At 38.3% G+C, this 20,649-nt stretch overlaps 1 protein-coding gene across 4 annotated transcripts; it reads left to right on the top strand.

Annotated features, from left to right (window-relative positions):
- The first annotated feature begins 992 nt into the window (after window positions 1-992).
- msrb3 (methionine sulfoxide reductase B3) lies at window positions 993-19,311 on the top strand. Of its 4 annotated transcripts, none has more exons than XM_066669277.1 (7): window positions 1,016-1,143; window positions 3,582-3,724; window positions 8,115-8,223; window positions 10,582-10,659; window positions 11,852-11,880; window positions 17,865-17,962; window positions 18,080-19,309. In XM_066669277.1, exons 2-7 carry the CDS (start codon window positions 3,598-3,600, stop codon window positions 18,248-18,250), a joined length of 612 nt encoding a protein of 203 aa, XP_066525374.1. In that variant the 5' UTR covers window positions 1,016-1,143; window positions 3,582-3,597; the 3' UTR covers window positions 18,251-19,309. The 4 variants fall into 4 exon arrangements, with proteins under 4 accessions (XP_066525377.1, XP_066525374.1, XP_066525375.1 ...); XM_066669278.1 differs by lacking the exon at window positions 3,582-3,724 and adding an exon at window positions 5,319-5,465 and having other exon boundaries at window positions 1,041-1,143; window positions 18,080-19,311; XM_066669279.1 differs by lacking the exon at window positions 1,016-1,143 and adding an exon at window positions 5,319-5,465 and having other exon boundaries at window positions 3,705-3,724; window positions 18,080-19,311.
- Window positions 19,312-20,649: the final 1,338 nt, after the last annotated feature.

Here is a 20,649-nt window from a genome sequence, read left to right as displayed (position 1 = left end):
TGACAAACATCCATGTTTGTCAAACAAATTGAATGTCTGCTAATGATTAAGTGGAGCTGTCAAATTACAGCTTGTCTTTGTGAAGAAGAGTAATAAGAATGACTAACAGGGGAACTGCCAGTTATTAAAGTGGTACATGCTCCTGGATCTCTGACATGAATTGTGGTGCTACTTGTGCTTCTATGGTTGATAAGGCAGATGGTAATTTGCATTGTGACATACAGATGATGAAAAATATTCTGTTCAGTGACTAAAACTGACTCCAGCTTCCAACCCTATGTTTTTCATTTGTTCTGCTGTGCCTTGTTTTCAACATATTGCCTCATATGCTAATCCTATTACAAACCTCTTATTTGTTTTTAATTGCCCCAAACTGTAAACACATTTTTGTTAGAGTCTGTGCTTTATTTGCTACTTGAAGGAGTTTCAAGGGCCATGTTTTCTTTCAATATAACCAGATAAAACAGCTTGTTAGGCTCTGTAAACACTCCCTATAAACTGCAGACTAGTTTGCATTTTTAGCCCTCCAGGTATTTGCTTTATAATTTTAAAATACAGGATGATTACATTTTTACCCCCAACATTGCATGATTCAAAATTCAAAATTTTTGAGAAAAGAGGAGACATTTTGACACTTGTTTCACAAAGATAATTTTCCAGCTAATAAATAAAAATGTTTTTCTGTCAAAACTGGAGTTTATTTGCTACTACGTTTAAAAAACGTTTAAAAGCAAGTGAGGTGAGCAACTGTGGTGAATCTGTTAAGGAGCAGAATAAAGCAACAAAGAATTCACAAACTTTTGGCCTGTGCATATTGAAAGTGTTTAAATAATGCAAGACAGTTCTCACTGAATGAGGGAGTAGCCTAATCCTTTTCAAATTCTCAAAAAAATATTTAATGTTTGTATAATATTTCCCCTAAGCACTAGTGGTCACTTCTGCTCCCTGAGATGGTCAGACGCTGCTCGTTGCTCATATTTGGAGATTGTGGCCGAGCCCCATGGGAAAGGCATTTCCCACAATGCACCTCTCATTCCTAACAAGTCCTGCTTGGAGTGACCGCTCGGCTCTGTAAACACATGCAGCTCCGGGACCGGTCGGTCCGACTCTTCACAACTCTCTCTCTACTACTTCTTTTTAACGGTACGTTTAACACACTTTACCATTACAGTCAAAACATGTCCAGACCAGACATTCACCGCTGGTGCTCTGTAGTGGCGTATTTTCCTTAACGTTTAGTTATGTAACACGGCAGAAGTTGGTTTTATACTCAAATTGTCGTTCCTCCTGAAATGATGAAGACGGTTTGGCGTCATCAGTTTTACCGCTGGATAACGTTGTTTAAAAAAAAACTTAAGTTGTCTCAGTATTAATGTTTCTTATATGAATTATCCGCCCCACCTTAAATAGCGATGCTGATACTGTCTAGCTCTCGGTACCTGCTGTACGTTCTGATGCACGTTTAAGGTGGAATGGAAAATTCGAATATGTCAGCTTCAGTCTCATGTTTATTAATGTGTAGCTGCTAACTTGAGAGGCCTACGTTTTATGTCAATTTGTTTTCAACGTATTGTTTTATTGATTAAACCCTTTAAAACAATGGTTGGTTATTTGTGCCTTTGTTTTTGACAGTTATAGCTTACAGTGCTATGACACCGTTAAATAGACAGTCGTCTTGAAAACTTAAGACAGCTTTAGTGGCATTAGTTTTCTGGAAAATATATTTGAATGGGGACTGTTTAATCACCATATAAACCAATTTTATCTATGGCCACAGAGTAGTCTTTTACATTTTTCCCCCTTACTTTATTTGCTGCTGTGACATGAGACATTTAGGCCCTCTGGTCCAGTGAGTAGCATTACACAAGAGAGGACATTTTAAATGTCTATATTAGGATGTATAATACTTTGTATAAGCCATTTATCTCGTGTGTCCCTTTACATATTTCATAAGGATGATACATGATATGAAACTGACTACTGGATGATGATAACGACAGTCCATGTGCTTGAAGAGATACTAGATAAAGAAACACATTAAGTGTCTATACCAGTTTTTGTAACGTGAGTCTTCTGCACAAATGTACAGTTAGTTTATACTATTCTTTAAAACTGACAGAGGATGCCTGTTTTCCTCAGACTGAATGGCAGTTAACAGGAGGATCATTCGTGCTACATGGTAGTGAATGATTGCTCGCAAATCCACTTGGCTCTGTAACAGATGTTTGCTGTAAGTTTGTAGAGCACTGAACCACCATCCAGCCACCACAGCCACATAAGGTGATATAAAGCTGTGTCCTGGAGGAGTGGACTATATCTCACAGAGTATTTCTGATCTTCCCCTTAAAGTTTTTTTTTGTCTTTTGTCATTGGTATGGAAGACAAAACATCTGATTACAGCTTTTTACCTTGACACTGTCTGCATGAAGGCTGATGGAAGTTCAGTTACTCTCCCAAACTATTGAAGGTGTAGTCACAATGACTCTGCATCTGTTGAAAATTTCTTTGTAGACACTTGACAGCTTACGTTGTTAATGCTGACAGATTCAATGAGGTGATGCTAATGATGCATCGTGCTTACATTACATAGCATTTCAGGTTTCTTTTATTTTGATGAAAATGTTATGGAAAGATGATGTTGCTAATTCTTTAAAAATTCATCACCTTTAGTGAATGAAAAGGAATAACAAAAGGTCCCACACAGGTTTACTGTGGAATGCAGATGGTCTGGACTTTGAGTCTGGAACAATTGCAGGCACAAGCTTGTGAGTGTAACCAAACATACTCTGCTATTTATAGTCTGGTGCTTCAGGGTTGTGTATTTTTAAAATGTGCCCTTGCAAGCTTCAATATATATTAAATATTCCTTGATGGAACATCTTGTAACTTGCTATATATATATATATATATATGTATATATATATATATATATATATATATATATATATATAATTTCTTTAATTATTTATATGTAATAATTTTTTTTTCATTTTGTGAAGCAGTTCAGAAATTGGAGCTGAATTAGGTTAGTTGTCAGTTGAATGTGAACGGCTAGAATTACACACCGCTGTTAGACTATTTAACATGATACATGCAATGTAATTTGTAACTTTATTGAGACTTTGTCAACTCCTTTTACCCCTCCTTTGCCTATAAATATACCACCCCACCCCCTGGTTTGTGCATGTAAATTAAAGTTTGGGTTGTAAATTAAATGTCATTTGAATTACAAGGCTGTAAAGATAAGTTATGCCCAAGTATGTGGGTTAGATGAAAATATCTCTGGCCACTAGATGGACCTCTCACATAAACTCTAGCATTTTAAGGCTCCTTTTGTATTTCCTTCCTTCAGATGCTGTGTTTTCCAACGTCCATAAAGCTTACAACAGTTTAAGGGTGACCATTTGCAATTAATGTATAATATTTAACATCTGGCCTGACCCAGCAAGATCTAGACCTATACATTTGAAAGTTATTGATCACGTAGCTTGGTGTCCTCGCTCTTCTCTGCTGTGTAAGTGAACCTGGCCCACTCCTTTCAACTCTTTTCCTTAAGCCGCACCCCGCTATTTCTGCTCAAGTTCTCTGTAGGCCAGGATGGCTTGCTGTCTTCTCCGGTGCCTGCCCCCAATGGCCCCGTTTGTGTCCTTGGCGATGCGCCAGCACAGAAGGTCAACTTTGAGTGTGGGGCGGCTCCTAAATGTCACCTTACCTGCTTCACTAGGTATGGTAACTTAAAACTTCTAGCTTCCATGACCACCTGTGGGAGAGGGTTTTGTTTATTTATGGTAAAATGAGTAAATGAGCATCTCTTGTACCTGAAGTTTAAGTTAGAGACAAGAAACATAGAATGTAGTGGTGTTTTTTTTCTGCTAGTGCTAAGCTAAGACCAACCAGCTACCAGATTCAAAACTTTTTTTGCATGAAAACTTCTCACCAATTTAAGACAGACTAAGTTAGCAGGGTCTGCCTGATATCATCAGCTTAGCACTCTGATAACAGATGATATTGGCTTGTTTTTTTTTTTTTTTTCAGAATGAAACTTAAAATGGAAAATTTTCCAAAACTGTCAGGTGTATCTGTGAAACGTCAGACTGAATTAAGTGATGCTCAGTTCTCAACTGTCAGACTGACTTAACAAACGTAAGCTTGTAAACATTGTAGCACTGGGTGATTTTACCTTTTTTCATCTGTTTTTTCTTTTTTATGTGTTTTATATTATTATATAATTGGGGCACTAATGGTGTTTTGTGTTTCCCAATAAATCAGCTTGTGTTGCTGTATAAAAGTAGGTTTATTCAAATGCTCAGGAATGGTGATCCTTTTCATAATACAGGCTGGAATTATTATTGGAGAGGGATGGGTTATATGTAAAAAATTAAACATTTTTATACTACAAGCCATTTTGATGATCTTTACCTATTCCAATTGAAAACTCTATCTCTGTTAACATTAATTCTTTTAATATCCAAATTTAGTTACATCCTGATAATATAGATTGTTCAGGCAGGCCCTAGTTAATACTCTGTCTATTTTATTAATGCCCTTGTTGAATAGAATATTTATGTCATCATATAATTTGGCTACTTCCCTCCTGTCATTTTGGGCATTTTATGAGGATTTTTTCATGTGCTACAGCCAGAGCAGTCAGTATTGTTTTGATAATGGTAGGGAATTTGTACCCTTATGTTGTTTTCTAATTTGAAACAACCATGTCATCCAAATTCTACTCTTCCATTAATCTATTTTTAACAACTTTCTTTCTTCAGCTTTGTTCTGCATTACTCAATGCTTAAAATAACCACTCAGAAGCAGTCAGAGTGAACTCCTGTTTTTTCCTGTCCATTTGGACCTTCTACTGGTGTGTCAGAAAAAATAAATCTTATTAGTACTGAGATGTGTATGTACATTTATTTGGGGAGGAATATTATAAATAAGGTCTTGATTTTTATGTGTAATCATTATATTGATTTTATGAAATTGTGTAACTTTTTCATGAACTCTTTTAATGTTCTTTACCATTTCCTTAGTGTCTTCATCCTTTTCCTGAAACATAGCCTTGAGTATCCTTCAATTTAATCTCTTTGCCTGCAAGGAATTCCACGTAGACTGGGTGCTACTTGCTAACATCATGACCTCTACTCATCGCCCTCACTTGCCTCACTCCATTGTTTAAGCGTTTTACTTGCATGAGAGATGTTGGCCATCCTGCCAGTGACCTCTCTACCCTATGCGTATGTGTCTGTAACTGACAGCTTTTGTTGACCAATGTTTTGTTTTTTGTCCTTCCTGTGCCCTGCCTATGTTTTGTTTTCTAGCCTGAGCAGTGGACGGCCCTCTGTCCTTTGCTCTCCTTCCAGCAGCAGCATCGACAGTGGTAGCGGCAGCCATGTCCGGGTTCAATCTGCTGCATCTGGTGACCAAAAGCCAACCTGTTAAACTCAAGGCCTGCGGGCTTCCTTCAGGTCTACTGGTTGCTGCGTGTGTGTGTGTGTGTGTATGTGTGTAGCGTGCTCTGCCTCTGTGAGCTCTAACACACGCTTTCTTCTGTGTGTGCATGTGTGAGTGTTCGCCAAGAGGTTTGTGTTGGACTCATACTGTAGTCAATTGCAGGAATACCTCACCTTGTGCCTTACTTGGTGACGTTCTAGTAACTGGACTCAAGCTGCTTTAGGTGTGAAGATTTAATGTCCCAGAAAAGATGCATTCTAGCTTATATAGCACAAAAGCCTTAACTAATAAGCATTAGTGATGCACCAGTTGAAAACATAATGATAAACATGTTGTTTTTGGTTTAATGGTAATTAAACTGTAACAAAATTAGTACTGGTGCAATTGTAAACTACTATACTAACTATATTAATATAAAACTATAATATATAATGTATATTTATAAAGCAAAAAGAATGTTAAATTAAGCACATTGCTGTCTGTGTGAATATTAATGTTGACTGAACTTTTGCATAGTAGTGTAAATATAATCCACTTGCATATGTGATTTACTGAAATTAAATTAAAGAAATTAAAGAGTGGTCCCTGACATTTTCATAATATTCTATGGCAAACAGAGCACTGATAATGAATCTGTATTTTGTGTAAACCAGTACACTCATCAAGTATTTGATACTGAAAGAGAAGATTTGGATTGGTGCATCCTTAATCATTACAAACTGACCACTGACCATGCACTCTGTAGTCAACAGTTAAGAGGAACACAACAGTGTATTATTCATTGAGCTGGATAGAGAACTGAGTGTTTTTCTGCATTTGACAACCCCTTGCTTAATATCACATTTTTTTCTTCACCCCTTTCTCAGTCTAGATTCTTCAGTTGCTCATGGATTGACTCCTAACATGTTCTTTAACTTCCTTTAAGCTTGCATGCACAGCCAAGCATTAAGTATTTTTTTCCTCCCCCCTCACACCGTTCACTTTGTAATTAGGTTGTATTTTAGACGACTAGAATAAATAGCACATATTCTTGTAGTCTTCTGCTGTGCACCTCTCGACAGGAACTTCATAATAATGAAAAGAACTGGTTTTAATCATGCCTTTAATTTGTAAAATGCTTTTGTACTTCAGATGGTCAATGCAAAGTGCTGGAAAAAGGAGCAAATTTAGAGTGCGTCCTCTTGGCACTCCAAAACCAAATAATTTGCAGTGGATGACGTGGGGCAAATTCCAGAATTTCTTTAGATGCCTCCCCAGAAGCTCTTCTAGGCAAATAAATAAAGCTACTCCCCCCACACCCCTCCCTCTCTTTAATAGGATCCAGAAGTCCCCTTACAGAAAGGGGAGAATATGGGGGAGTCCTGTAAAGAGGGGACCCCCCACCCCATCTCTGCATTCTCCACCCCCCTTTCCTCCCTGAATTTGTGTCAAACGTAACTTTGTACTCACTGGACAGAGAGGGGCCCATCAATGAAACCCATTCACCAGTGGGACCTTTTAAAGACCCCATTATTTCCTCTGTTCACATGGTTTCAATCTTGTGGGGAGAAATTCTCCACATAGGCCAAGTGACAGGAGCCCCAGTGCACCGCCTTCAGCAGCACTGAAACCAACACATCAGTGGTGAGCCACAACAGGCCCCACATGCACAGTTAAAGTGTTCTTATCTGGTAATTAATATTCGTTGAAAGCAGGGGAAATGGAGGGAAAAGGCATGCAGAGTCTCAGAATTGTATTTTAGTTGTATTTCATTTTAATCTGCTGTTGACCCAGTGGTATATAAGGGTATACATTGTGAAACCTTGTTACAAAGTATCTTAGAAGTTCTATTAGTGGTCAAGATGAACATTCCTTACTCTGTTCTACAAAGTTTAGTTTCACTGTTTCTCAAATTGGCATAATGCAATGTATTTTTGAATGGACAAGGGTGTGTAGCACTTTGTTTTATCCTTTTCAGACTGTTTTGTGAGACTGGAATGTGCACATTTAGCCAGGACCACCTTGTGATTCTCAAAAAAAAAAAAACCTACTGTCCCCCCCCTCTACCTCTAGAGTTACCTCTAGAGGTCAGCATTGTTGCAACAGACTGTTTCTGTGCTTACACTAATTCCTGTAGAGGTAGAAATTCCCTTCCTAAGTAATGTTATCATGAATTAATAATTTATCTATGAATATTGAGCATTGTGCATCAAATACTTTGGCTGTAGCACATCATTTTTCACTGAGCTGCTGTAGTGTAGTACATTGATACTTGTTACTGTATGACTTTTCCAGGCAAGAGTCACGAAATATCAACCTCAAAAGTTTATTTTTGGGTTTACTTCTTTAGTGTTCTATAGAAATATGTCAGATTGCTGAAGTGGAGCATGTGCGTCTAATAAGTGTGCTTTGCCATCTTCAGGCACGACTGAGTGCATGCTTACGCATATGTGTAAATGTACGGATGTGTGTATACACGTGCTCCACGTGCCAGCACAGTAAGTACTGACTCCTGCTTGGAATTCTGCAGAAAACGTTGTCATTTAAACGGCTTTCTTGATGGCTTGGTTTGGTTTGCCCATATTTTTTTTATTTTATTTTTTGCAGTGCCAGTTCTAGCAGTTTGATTTAGAATTATAGCTAGAAACACTGACTTGCATCCTGCCAATCTTTAACTGCTCCAGGGACATGCCGCACCAAGAAGACATGGCCCAAAAACTTCTCTCAGGAGGAACTAAAGAAGCGCCTGACACCCATGCAATATCATGTCACACAGGAAAAGGGCACAGAAAGGTGAGTAAGACAAAAAAATGGGATAAATAATTACCCCTGCAAATTTGAATGTCGCACTCCCACTCCAGGCTGTGTCTATATTTTTTTAAATGTATTTTTATGAAGAGTGAGGTAACTACTGATTTCTAATGTTTGTTAGCCGTGTTAGTCTTGTAAATGTAAGAAGCAAAATTTGGACGCCAATAAATCTGGAACATTGATTGTTCTTGAATGTAAGGCAAGCTTTTTTTTTTGCTGCAAAATATGTCACAGAAATTGTACTCATATATTTCAATCATAAGGACCCAGTAAATTATGTGGCTCGAACGTATACATTCTTCTTGAAAGAAGCCCTTAAGGGTAAATTAGATTCATGGGTAATGTCCTATGCTTCAGAAAAATTCAGTTTTTTTTCATGACAGGTTGCATATTAAAGGACACATGGCTTTCCCCAATGCCTGAAAAATGTATACAATAGATTTAAATTAACAAGGAGAAAAAGCTATAATTTGAAGTAATTCGTAATATGTTGTGTTTCCTTATGTGAGGTTAAATGGTGACATTCACATTTTAACAGAATGATTCAATATACATATAAAAACATTGTGAGATCATTAACATGAAACCTATTGCAGTTAGCATAATGCTAATCCAATGTTTAATATCAACAAAACTTGAAAATATGAACTTAAAATGTGGTAAATTAAAATACACTTGAACTAACCATGCAAGTCTTCTTAGATATCCCCAGATCATTCAAATATTATTATTATTATTATTCCCTACCCACATTTCATGTATAAGATGTCCAAACACAGTCTAGGTGGTCCACCAAATATTCCTGTGTCATTAAAATTTTCTATGCTATATGAGCTAGTCTGGCGCAATGAAAATTCGCCCAGCCCACTTCACAATTAGACAATCTCTCTTCGTGGCCTCACAAACCTGAAACTTCCCCTAAGCCAGATTCCCCCTGCACATTCACATTTCAACAAGGTAAGTTGGTCAGTCAAGCTCCAATGGCATAAGTCTTTTCAAAAACTCTGAGGTATTCCTTAAAACCCTACATAAAGCCTTCTTGGAGAAGAGCTAAGCGATATTATTAGATAGTCCTCAACGTGAGCTTAAGCTGTTCAGATTTACTGCAGAATACTTAGTGAAATACCCCTTTGTACTGTGTAAATTAATCACTTTAATCGTGAGCTTTGTAGAGTCCTTTAATGGTCTACAACATCATATGGAGAGCCATGACATCATGTAGTGTATACCTTGATTTCTTTCAGTCAGTGTAGTTCAGATATTAAAACAAGTTTATTTTCTGAGGTTTTCTGGTGCGTTTCTGGATGATTTTGTTTGGGCAAATTATTCCAAGCATTCATCCTAGTGATTTATGTATTAACAATGCATCAAAGAGGTGTCACATGAGCTTCTTGTAGTGCCTGTATGGACAGTTGGTTGTAGACTGGTCAGAGCTTGTTGCTGGCTCTGTTTGGCTCTTGGCTGAGAGGATGAGGTTAAGGGAGTAAAGTAGTCGGACGATGCCAGCATATAATGGGGTGCGTTTGCAGAAAAGAAGGGAAAACTCTGTGGCTCCCCCACCCCTCTGTGGCTGGGAAGCACACGTGGGGAAAGTATTTATCTGCCCATTGGCAAGAGGAATGTGAAAAATGCCCCAGGCACCAAGCCTGGGTGAGGGTGCTGAGATTTGGGAGACTTGCGGCTTGCTCACCAGCAGTGTGGCCTGTGGCTGCAGCCAAGCTTCGTGCCAGCCAAGCGGCTCTCCTTTTTCTTTTCGTGATGGCGTCCCATTGCATGTCACCCTCACAGCAGCCCAATCAGGAATAGCCGTGTGCAAGTGGATGAGCCACTTGACCAGAGTGGTCAGGAGGAAACCGTTAATGAACTGGCTTGACTTTCATGACAGAGTTAACCACGTATGTGAACAACCACAGTGAGAACAGCAAAAATGCAATTTGTTGTCAAGCCATGGAAAATGCATGGATGAGAAGAGACATACAATATTTAAAAGTTTTAGACCATAAACTATATTTCAAATAAAACATGACCTGTAAAATATTTCACTGTTCCAAACACAATTGCCTGATCCATGGAAGAAGTTATTGATAATGTTTTGCGTATGTTTAAACGTCAACTGAAATTCTGTATTAGAATATTTTCAATATTATCACAGCTTAGTGTATATTACCTGGTAGAAAAATATATTATGAATATTATCAATGTTTGTTATATATTGAATATGTAATTTAAAGCCACTGTAACACTGTGAATCACTGTAATGCATAATAATAGCATATGGCTTATTGCTATGTTGAAATGTTTGATTTAAGAGCATGAGTACTTGTGTCTTTACATTTGTAGTGCATTCAGAGGAGAGTACACAGACTGTAAAGATGAGGGAACCTACAAATGTGTTGTCTGTGATGCCCCTTTGTTCTTGTAAGTTTTTCTTTTTTTTCCCTCTCTTTTTAAAAGTAATCCTATTTCAGTCACTGTATATGGTCATGGTATTTCATTAGATCATATTTTATTTCTGTGCCTTCCTATCTGAGTTAGACAATCAGCTCACTTGCATGATATGGTTTAAGCTATTTTAAGTAGTGTTATTTTTCTTCTGCTAGCTATACATTTGAATTACATGAAATAATTATTTATATATTAATACAAAATTTAGTACAACATATTTTATTTTTAAATTATGCAATAAAAATTGACTGAAATTGTGACAGGTTATATATACATTTGCATTTGTTTGATGCCTGGGAATAACACTATAGAGCAAACAAAACAAAGCACATAAAATCAACCATTAAGACATTTCCTGCTTAGGAGTGTAAATATGATAATAATCAAATGTTTAGCATCTCAAGTAATCTACAATTTTCAATCAAAGTGTAATAATAAGAGGCATTTTAAGTCAGATGCACCATGGGGAGAACTATGGGTATCAGTGCTATAATATATATTTCAAGCTAAAGGGTACTGAACTGAAGTATAATATAGTATAAGAGCCAAGTGAATTGTTCCTTTATGTGCTAGATTTTCTTGGAGTGTACAGTATTGGAGCTCAAGCTCTTTTTGAAGCCCCTGTGTGTCTGTGCTGTGGTGTAATTGGTGAGTTTGGGCTGCTCCACACGTGTTAGACGCGAGCAGCCCAAGGTTAACTCTACCTGACAGGGTGTCCAAAACTGGCCCAGGAGCCATTACCAGGTCGCCTTTTTCCCACAGCTCGCTGGAGAGCTTCAAAGGCTGCTGAATTTATGGCTGGCGTTAGCCCATATCTCAAAAGCAATGTACTCAAAGGAGACAGGCAAAGCCCTAGTACCTTCCCTTCTCCAACCTTTTCTCCCAGTTAGCACAAATTGCCTGCTTATTGCTTGCTAGATGTTTCCCATGTTAATTTTTTTATTTATTTATTTATTTTTTTGTTGAAGGGAGAATGGAGTAAGAAAAAATGAAACACTCAAGAAAGAGCTGGTTTTGTAATGGAATATTGAACTTTATGTTGGACAGATTTGGCATAAGAGAAGAACATTCCTCTATTAGGCATGATTCTATAGACCTGCTGCTAGATAAGTCTGCTCCAAGTTTAATTTTTGTAATGTAATAAATTTTTTAATTCTTATTGCAGATCAGATAAGAAGTTTGACTCCGGCTCAGGTACGGTTCTAAAAATACTGACATTCTACTGTTATTTTAATGTGTTTTTAAATGTTTAGTCTTGGAATATATCCTTCTTTCAATGGAGAAATCACAGTTGAAAATGCCATGTAGTCCAGGACAAGGCTTAATCCCTGTCTAGGAAACCACCCCTATATGTACTACATGATCAGATCTGCTTAGAAAGTGATTGTAGTTGAACTTAAGTGACATCTCATTCTTAATCCATAGGGTTTAATATGATGTCAATCCTTTGCAGCTATAACAGCTTCAAGTCTTCTGGGAAGGGTGTGTTATTGGGCATTTTAAACCATTCTTCCAGAAGCACGTTAATCAGGTCAGACTAAAGTTCTTCTGTCGGATTGAAGTCAGGACTCTGCAGGCCAGTCAAGTTCATCCACACCAAAATCGCTCATCCATGTCTTTATAGACCTTGCTTTGTGCACTGGTGCGCAGTCATGTTGGAACAGGAAGGGGCCATCCCCAAACTGTTCCCACAAAGTTGGGAATATGAAATTGTCCAATTGCTGGCCAATCACAGACTCATGCTTTGGACTGCCAGAAGCATGAATGTCACTCCAGAGAACATGTCTCCACTGCTCTAGACTCCAGTGGCAGAGTGCTTTACACCACTGCATCCGATGCTGTGCATTGTGCTTGGTGATGTAAGGCTTGGTTGCAGATGCTTGGCCATGGAAACCCATTCCATGAAGCTTTCTATGCAGTGTTCTTGAGCTAATATGAAGGCCACATGTAGTTTGGAGGTCTGTAGCTACTGACTCTGCAGAAAGCATTCGGTGACCCTGCTCTGTCATTGAAGTGGTCTGCCACTTTGTGGCCGAGTTGCTGTCATTCCCAGCCGTTCTAACTTTTTTTTTTAGAATACCACTGACAGTTGACTGTGGAATATTTAGTAGCAAGGAAATTTTACAACTGTACAGGTAGCATCCTATCATGGTACCATGCTGGAAATCACAGAGCTTCTGAGAGTGACCCATTATTTCACAAATGTTTGTAGAAGCAGTCTGCATGAAAGACACTGGAACACTTGAATTCAATGATTTGGATGGGTGCATGAATACTTTTGGCAATATTGTGTAGATTGTGGTCATGATCTCCTTATAGAACTAAGCCTGTTCAACTAGTGCAGCTCAATAGCTTTATTCATTCATTCATTCATTATCTGTAACCCTTATCCAGTTCAGGGTCGCGGTGGGTCCAGAGCCAACCTGGAATCATTGGGCGCAAGGCAGGAATACACTCTGGAGGGGGCACCAGTCCTTCACACACACACACACATTCACTCACACACTCACCCCTACAGACAATTTTGAGTCGCCAATCCACCTACCAACGTGTGTTTTTTGGGACTGTGGGAGGAAACCGGAGCACCCAGAGGAAACCCAGAGGGACATGGGGAGAACACCAACTCCTCACAGACAGTCACCCGGAGCGGAAATCGAACCCACAACCTCCAGGCCCCTGGAGCTGTGTGACTGCGACACTACCTGCAAAAGCTTATTGAATCTTATTTATGTTAGGCACAATAAACATGATATTAATATATGATATTACATGATTTGGCATTATAAAATTCAGTAATGCTAACATTTCTTGGCACAGTGCTGAGTTTGGACATCAGAAATTTCAATAGGAACACCCCCTACTAACAATGCTAACTTGTAAAAAGCTATAATGAAAACCTAGGGCATAGGCTTTGCTGAATGTCTTACTGGAATGTGCTCAGGTTGTGTGTGACATCATTCCCAGCTCTGAGGTAAATGTAATGCAGCATAAATTAACAAATGGACTGAAGTGATTTAAACACATTTTTACTCGCTTGGGTCTCTTGCGGTGGTATGTTATCTCTCACCAGGCACAGGTCTTTTATTAGGGAATCATGGTACATTTTCTTTCACAACATTTAATAGTGATTATAAAATATAATAAATTCATTTATTCTGGCCCCCTCCAGGGTGTATACCCGCCTTGCGCCCAATGATTCCAGGTAGGCTCTGGACCCACCGCGACCCTGAACTGGATAAGGGTTACAGATAATGAATGAATGAATGAATAATTTATTCTGTAGATATTTCATTTTTGAGCAAAATAATTACATTTGACTTTTTTACCCCTGACACACTCTCTTTATACTCCTCTAAAGGGAGAGGTTAACCTCTTCACCCTTTTTATGGTTGATTGCAAGGATGTGTGTGTACACAGCTGTCTAATAGGCGCTAAATGCAGGCTAAAAAGGCTCACATGCTTATTAATCTAAGAGGTATACCACCTACATGAAATAACACACTGACTTAAGAAGCTTACAAAATATCCAGCCAGTTATTTTAATGAATACTATCTGCTCTTCTGAGATTAATGTATTGGCTGTAAACACTAGCCTGCTGTCATAAGTAATACGTTTGGAATTCCCCCTCTGTTAATTTGTCCGCTCCGAACTTTGCAGCTCCATCTTTCATTGCAATTAGCACATAACTCTGAGTACGTTTGTATCATATTGGATAAAAAAGTATGTGTCTAGTTTTATTTATGCATTTCAACTCTGCAACCTTGAACCAAGTTTTCTAACAGGGCCATTGCAATGTTACTTTAGTCAGTTTTGCCCATGTCTGCGTATAACTTTGATTCAATTAAGCTCTTACTGTGGCAGAAATTTGTGGGTACATTTTATGGCTGTTTACTGTTATAAATGTTTTAAAATTGGTCTTTTGTGCTTTCTGGAACACCCTTAAACCATCCGATTGTTGAGTGACATGGTGCGAGGACTGCCTGTTCATGTATCACGTCTCTATACTCCAAAACATTTACTCCTGTGGTGTTGTGTGCTCTATTCTCTATTTGCTCTCTGTTCAATCTATATGCATGCAAGAAGTCTCCACAGAAAACAACCTGTAATGGGAACCATGTGGGCTGGGGGCTAAAAAAAATAGGATTTTTAGTAGCGCAGAGTCATTTCAAACTTGGATGTGTAGACAAGAGCCAAAACCTCCTGCATTGCATGCGGTCCTTGCAGCAGCCCCAGCCTCATATAGACTCAATTTCCTGTTTTGTTAGAGCACTGCCACACTGCTCCATTCACTGGGCATCTTGCCTTGCTGATAAAGCTCCATTAGATCAGTGCAGTAACGATCCACTGGGATTCTCCTGCTCTGACTCATAGGATTCTTATATTCCCCCGAGAGCTTCCTGTGTCTGAGTGGAATTTCGTGGCTTTGTAGTTGCAGCCAAGCAACGCCTCCCTGGCTGGGGAGGAGGGAGAAAAGGAGGCTGAAGTTGGAGAATACTGGAGTACGCTGGGCCTGTAAGGGGGTGAAGAATTGACTTCTGCTTTTCACCACAGATAACATCTCACCAGTGATCCGCCTCCTACAAGCTCAGATATATCCCCATCACATTAATAACTCTACCTGTGCTAAAGATTATTCCTGTAGGCCCAGAACACTCTCATCTTGCAGGAAAGTTAGATTTGTCCACCGTTGTAGAGAGTACTCTCACTCCCCAGGCTCCTTCTAAGCCCCCATTGATGTTCTGCATATGGTCTCAACCGTCAGGGCCTCATGTCTAGCTGGCTGAAAGGAAAAAGCCTCTAGAATTACCACTGTATGGTACCGCTTAGCAATTAAGAAGGAACATGCTGTTGGTTATTGAACTCGGGGTGAACGACAGGATAAAGCTGAAGCGGTGGAAATCTTGGGGGTTGGTTTATTCTCAGCTCAGCCCACTGCTCCGGTCCCAAAAAAAAAAGAAGAAAAAAGTGTGTGTGTGTGTGTGTATATATATATATATATATATATATATATATATATATATAGATATATATAGATATATATAGATAGGTGTATGTGTGTATGTATGTTTTTTTTTTATATTATTTTTATTTTTTTTTTCACTCTGTTTTGAATTACATTAGCTCCAGGGATAGGAGAATGAGCTAGAGAAAGGAAAGGCTAAGAGAGCTAAATATTTTTCATTTTTACATACTCTTAGCCTGCCATTATTTGACTTCAAACCTTCTGAATCATCGGCACTCTTGAAAAAATGACTAATTCAAACCAAATTGTTTCAGACTGTTCGGTATGACTAGAGAATTTGTCATGAGTCATACTTCATTTGCGCCACATACATATGAAGTGAAGTCCCTGAAGCAAGGTCTTTAGCTATTATTACCATGAGTATTTACGTGGAAGGTTTCCTGGACTAGTATGCTAAAGCGTGAGTGCCTGCTTGAAGCACTGTAAGAGTGCTCCACAGCTTCGTCTCCTCCATACTCTCCAGCTTCCCAGGGAGCCATGAGCTGGACCACCCGTGAGCTGGTGGACCATTTTTTGCATTTGCTTCCTTCTTCAGAACAAAAATCTTCCACATGAAAGGCGCATAGTAAAGAGATAGCTTGAAACCTGTGGCTTAGGCAGATACTTTTCTCTGTATTTTATTTCATTTCTTTAGACTTAGACACTGCCTGCAGTGAAAGGCAACTAGAAAGTTTGGAGGAACAAATTTCAGTTAAATATTTTGTGATGCGGCCTGCAACTTTGCACATTTTACTATTATAGAAATTATTTATTTAGTCATTGTCCAAAGAAAAAACAAGTATCTATATTTTTGTCAGTATTTAGTTTAATACATTTGTGCAATAGTTACATGATGATTGGACTAATAGAAATGCTTCTAAATGACTTAATGTTATTAAACGTTAATAAAATCGATTAACATTGATTCTACTGGAAGATTTTCCTTTGGAGATACATGGGCAGTTGCTTCAAATCCTGCCCACTAGCTTCTGCCATTATGTCCATTTATGTCTAGACATTTTAGCTCTAAAAAGCTGAAAAATTATGGAAGCCTGTTCCTGCCAATCAGAGGATAAAAAAAATCATGTTGTAAGCCATTTTTCATTTGCACCACAGAGACATGCAAAAGACAAAATAATGACTCAGTACCTGAAAAATAAAATACTATGCGAAAATAATTACTTATTTCCTTAAGACAAAATTGACATACAATAAGATCATCATCATCTTTGCCGCTTAATCCGTTTCAGGGTTGCGGTGACATACGATATTGAAATGATGATTATTACACTTGAAGAAACTAAGCAACTATTTTAACATGGAAGGTCATATTACAAGGTAGTAATTTATTATTTTGAAATGGGGTGAGATTTTGAGAAAATGACATCAATATTTTGAAATAATTAGCAATGAAGGGCTATTTTTTTCTTTTTGAGTTGCTGACAAATGTGATTTTTTTAAATTTATTTTTTTAGATCTAGTTTTTCCTCTTCAGTGCTCCTTTTGTAAAATATTATCTATGGCAGGTAACAAACACATCGCCACCAATGCAACAGATCTCCTCCCCACTGATTTCAGTACAGTGCTGTAACAAGTAATTACACTAGGGATCCCCAGGAACAAAAAAACCCATATCTTGCCTAGTCTCACTTTTAAATGCTATAAAGAAATAGAAGGTAAATGGAAAGAGCTATAGGGGGCACTGTGTTTCCTATCCTCTACAGCCCTTCTCAAAAAAAAAAAAATCCTGGCAAGCGAACCCTGCTGCTTTACATTCTGAGCACGCTGAAATGTGCTTTATGTTTAATAAAGGCCACTGCTGTATTCTGCCCTTTAATTACGAGGCAGGCAGGGATCTCCCTAAGCAATGAAAGGGATGTTGGAGGGGGACACGCCAAACGTCTAGTCTGGAATGAGCTACAAAAATAAACGCTTAGCAGTGGCTTGGCAGCGTTAGATAAAAAGGAACTTGTCCCACAGACAGAGCGAGTGCTGAGACTGAGACGGAGAAGCCAAGAGGTAGTAGGGGGATTCCGTTCGGTTAGAGCTTCCAGTTCAGCGCAAACAAGGATGAATACACACATGCCCATAAGCAAATTAATTTTGAACAGAACATAGTTTCTAATGGAGACCCTAAAAGTGTTTTCCTCTTTTTTTTTCTTTTTTTTTTTACAGGATGGCCATCCTTTTTTGATCTGATCAATGAGGAATCAATAACACTGACAGATGACTTCTCCTATGGAATGCACAGAGTTGAGACCAGCTGCAGTCAGGTAGGTAACTGGAATTCTACATAGTAACAAAAATGTTTTAGTAATGTATGATAGGGGCTAAAGTGTGATGAAACCAAAATGACATTAACATATATTGACTCTGATGATGTTTTTCAGTGTGGCGCTCACTTGGGACATCTCTTTGATGATGGGCCACGTCCAACTGGGAAGCGCTACTGCATAAACTCCGCCTCCCTCAGTTTCCAGCCGAAAAACGCTCCTCCTGAAGGAGCAGAGTCAAATGGAGCCACAGGCCAGTCAGCATCCTCAAGTAAAAGTGAGCTTTAAGAAAACACCTGTTTGACCAAGCGTGTATCAGACCTTTTGTCCCTTTAAAGTCACTCCTGGACTGCTAGCTATAGATCAAGTATGACATGTTACAGGAGAGTCTAGCAATAATAAGACAAAGTCCTTACCAGATGTCCAAGGGTAAGGTCCTCCATGAACAAGTTGGTATTTAGTAGCAGTACTTTAATAGTGTCATTTCAATTGCCTTGGCTGATTTTGCCTCCACATGTTAACTGCCCTTCAAAATACATCTATGCCTGAAAATAAGAGATGTCTGTAAACTGAAACTGCTGTCCTGGAAATCTGTTGTGCACTACTTGCTTTTACCACCCACCAGAGGTTTTGATGGTGTAAGATTATGGACTGTGAGGCTTTCTCTCCTCAAAGATATAGTGGAAACGTTGTTGCTTGGAAATGAATTATATATATGTACTTTCTCAGAGCGATGCGTTGTTTTTGAAGGGATATTTGATACAGAGAGGTCATGGGTTTCAGGAAAATGCTATGCAAAGTGCTCCTGTGAGCGGTAAAATAAGCACCAAGCAGAGAACAAAGCATTCTTTCAAATAAAATGGAACAGATGACAAATGTTTAGTCTGAACACAAATGTAGCCTGACTTTTAAGGGTGCTTTTTGTCTCCTTCATCGCGGTGCCTCTTTTACTGTTGGAGTTTAATATTTTTTTGGTGGGTGGGTGGGTTGAGTGGTGGGGAGGTTTGATTTACTGGTGTTGTGTTTAAGTGTTATTAAATAATTACTGAGTACAATTGTGAATTTTGAATACTAGAAATTCATGTGAATCATGAATGTCACTTAAAGAGAATTTTTTAAAGCAATTTATTAAATAATGTTATTTATCACTTAAAAGGTTATTGCCATGAGCCTACTGCAACTACATCAGCCTGTGTCAACTCTGGTCCTATTTCATTGAATTATGATTAAAATAGAGGAGCACACCTTGTCAACAGTTCCAGACAGTCAACCCACATACTTTTTTTATGCCATCTTAGTGTCATTTCATTTCACTAAGATGCATTTAAATATAAAACCCTACAAATGCCTTTAGTGTTTTATCAAAAGTATTGTACATAAAATTGAATATATAACATTTTTACTTTTTGAATTAAATTACATTTTAATATATTCTCATCTTTTAAACCTGCAATAAGCTGCATTAAACAAGTCTTATAATAAAATAAAATATTTGTGAAATATATGTGAAAAGGGCAGGGCTGAAATACAAATGCCAAATATCTGTGGTCATTGATTCTTCAGACTCCACTACTTTAAAATTAGCCATGCTGCTGTGATTGACATCACCAAAAAGAGTTTAGGAACACTTTGGCAAACTGTTGTTAGAAATTTCTCCAACTGCAATTGCAAGTATAAAAAATACAAGATCACTGGTCTCAGTTGCAAATATCTTCATTTTGACCAATGCTTTAATCTAGCAATAAGAGATTGGGGATCTATTTAGAATTCAAATCAGTGGACTGCACAGTCACATCTACCATTTTAAAATGATGGCCTTTAGCAGGCAGAATATTCCCATGTTGGCCATGTTTGAATATGTCAGCTGAATAGATGTTACTTAACACATTTGGCATTTCACAGTGAGCAGTACATGGCCTGCCTCCAACGTATCAGAGGCCTCAACTAAGGCAATATTTATCTGCTGTTCACATCCCTTTGAAGTAGTTTGGCAGAGAGCATTTGGTTCCTTGAATGAAAAGTCAATGTTTGCTTGGGTTCTGTTTAAATGTGTCACAAAAGTGCTGAAAAGATCAGTGTTAAATGTAATTCTTACCTCTGATACTGCACTGAGAGACTAGTCGCATAAAATTAACTGAACACAGAAGCTAATTTTGTAATTTGGAAATTTGTAATGGAGAAGAAACGCTATTTAGGTCTTTTCAGCTATTACATTTAAAAGCTTTTATTTCCATGCTTTGATTTTTAAGCAATAAATTGGTTATATCCAAAGGTCATATAATTTGGACTTTCAAGGAATAATTTTGCACAGTTTAATTAAAGTGCTTCATTTTTTCCTTTTCTTTAAACTACACAACCAGACACCGGATTTGCTTTTTGCATTTTATGTCATTAACAGTGGGGGACATTTCCCAGGACTCTTCAAAGCATGTCTATATACACATTTTGCCAAAGGTATTCGCTCGTCCGCCTTCACACACACATGAACTTCAGTGACATCCCATTCTTAATCCATAGGGTTTAATATGATGTCGGCACACCCTTTGCAGCTATAACAGCTTAAACTCTTCTGGGAATGCTTTCCATAAGGTTTAGGAGTGCGTTTATGGAAATTTTTACTCGTTCTTCCAGAACTGCTTTTGTGAGGCCTGGCTTGCAGTCTCTGCTCTAATTCATCTTAAAGGTGT

Source organism: Hoplias malabaricus, chromosome 4 (assembly GCF_029633855.1).
Source record: "Hoplias malabaricus isolate fHopMal1 chromosome 4, fHopMal1.hap1, whole genome shotgun sequence".
Lineage (NCBI taxonomy): Eukaryota > Metazoa > Chordata > Actinopteri > Characiformes > Erythrinidae > Hoplias > Hoplias malabaricus.
The sequence above is the reverse complement of the archived record's forward strand: the minus strand, read 5'-3'. Positions and strand labels throughout refer to the sequence as shown.

Bases quoted from the DNA above. Each gene is read 5' to 3' on its own strand.
- msrb3 (XM_066669277.1), top strand. From the start codon at position 3,598: ATGGCTTGCTGTCTTCTCCGGTGCCTGCCCCCAATGGCCCCGTTTGTG. The intron at 3,725-8,114 runs GTATGGTAACTT...TAACTGCTCCAG, and splicing joins CACCTTACCTGCTTCACTAG to GGACATGCCGCACCAAGAAG. The intron at 10,660-11,851 runs GTAAGTTTTTCT...TTCTTATTGCAG, and splicing joins TGTGATGCCCCTTTGTTCTT to ATCAGATAAGAAGTTTGACT.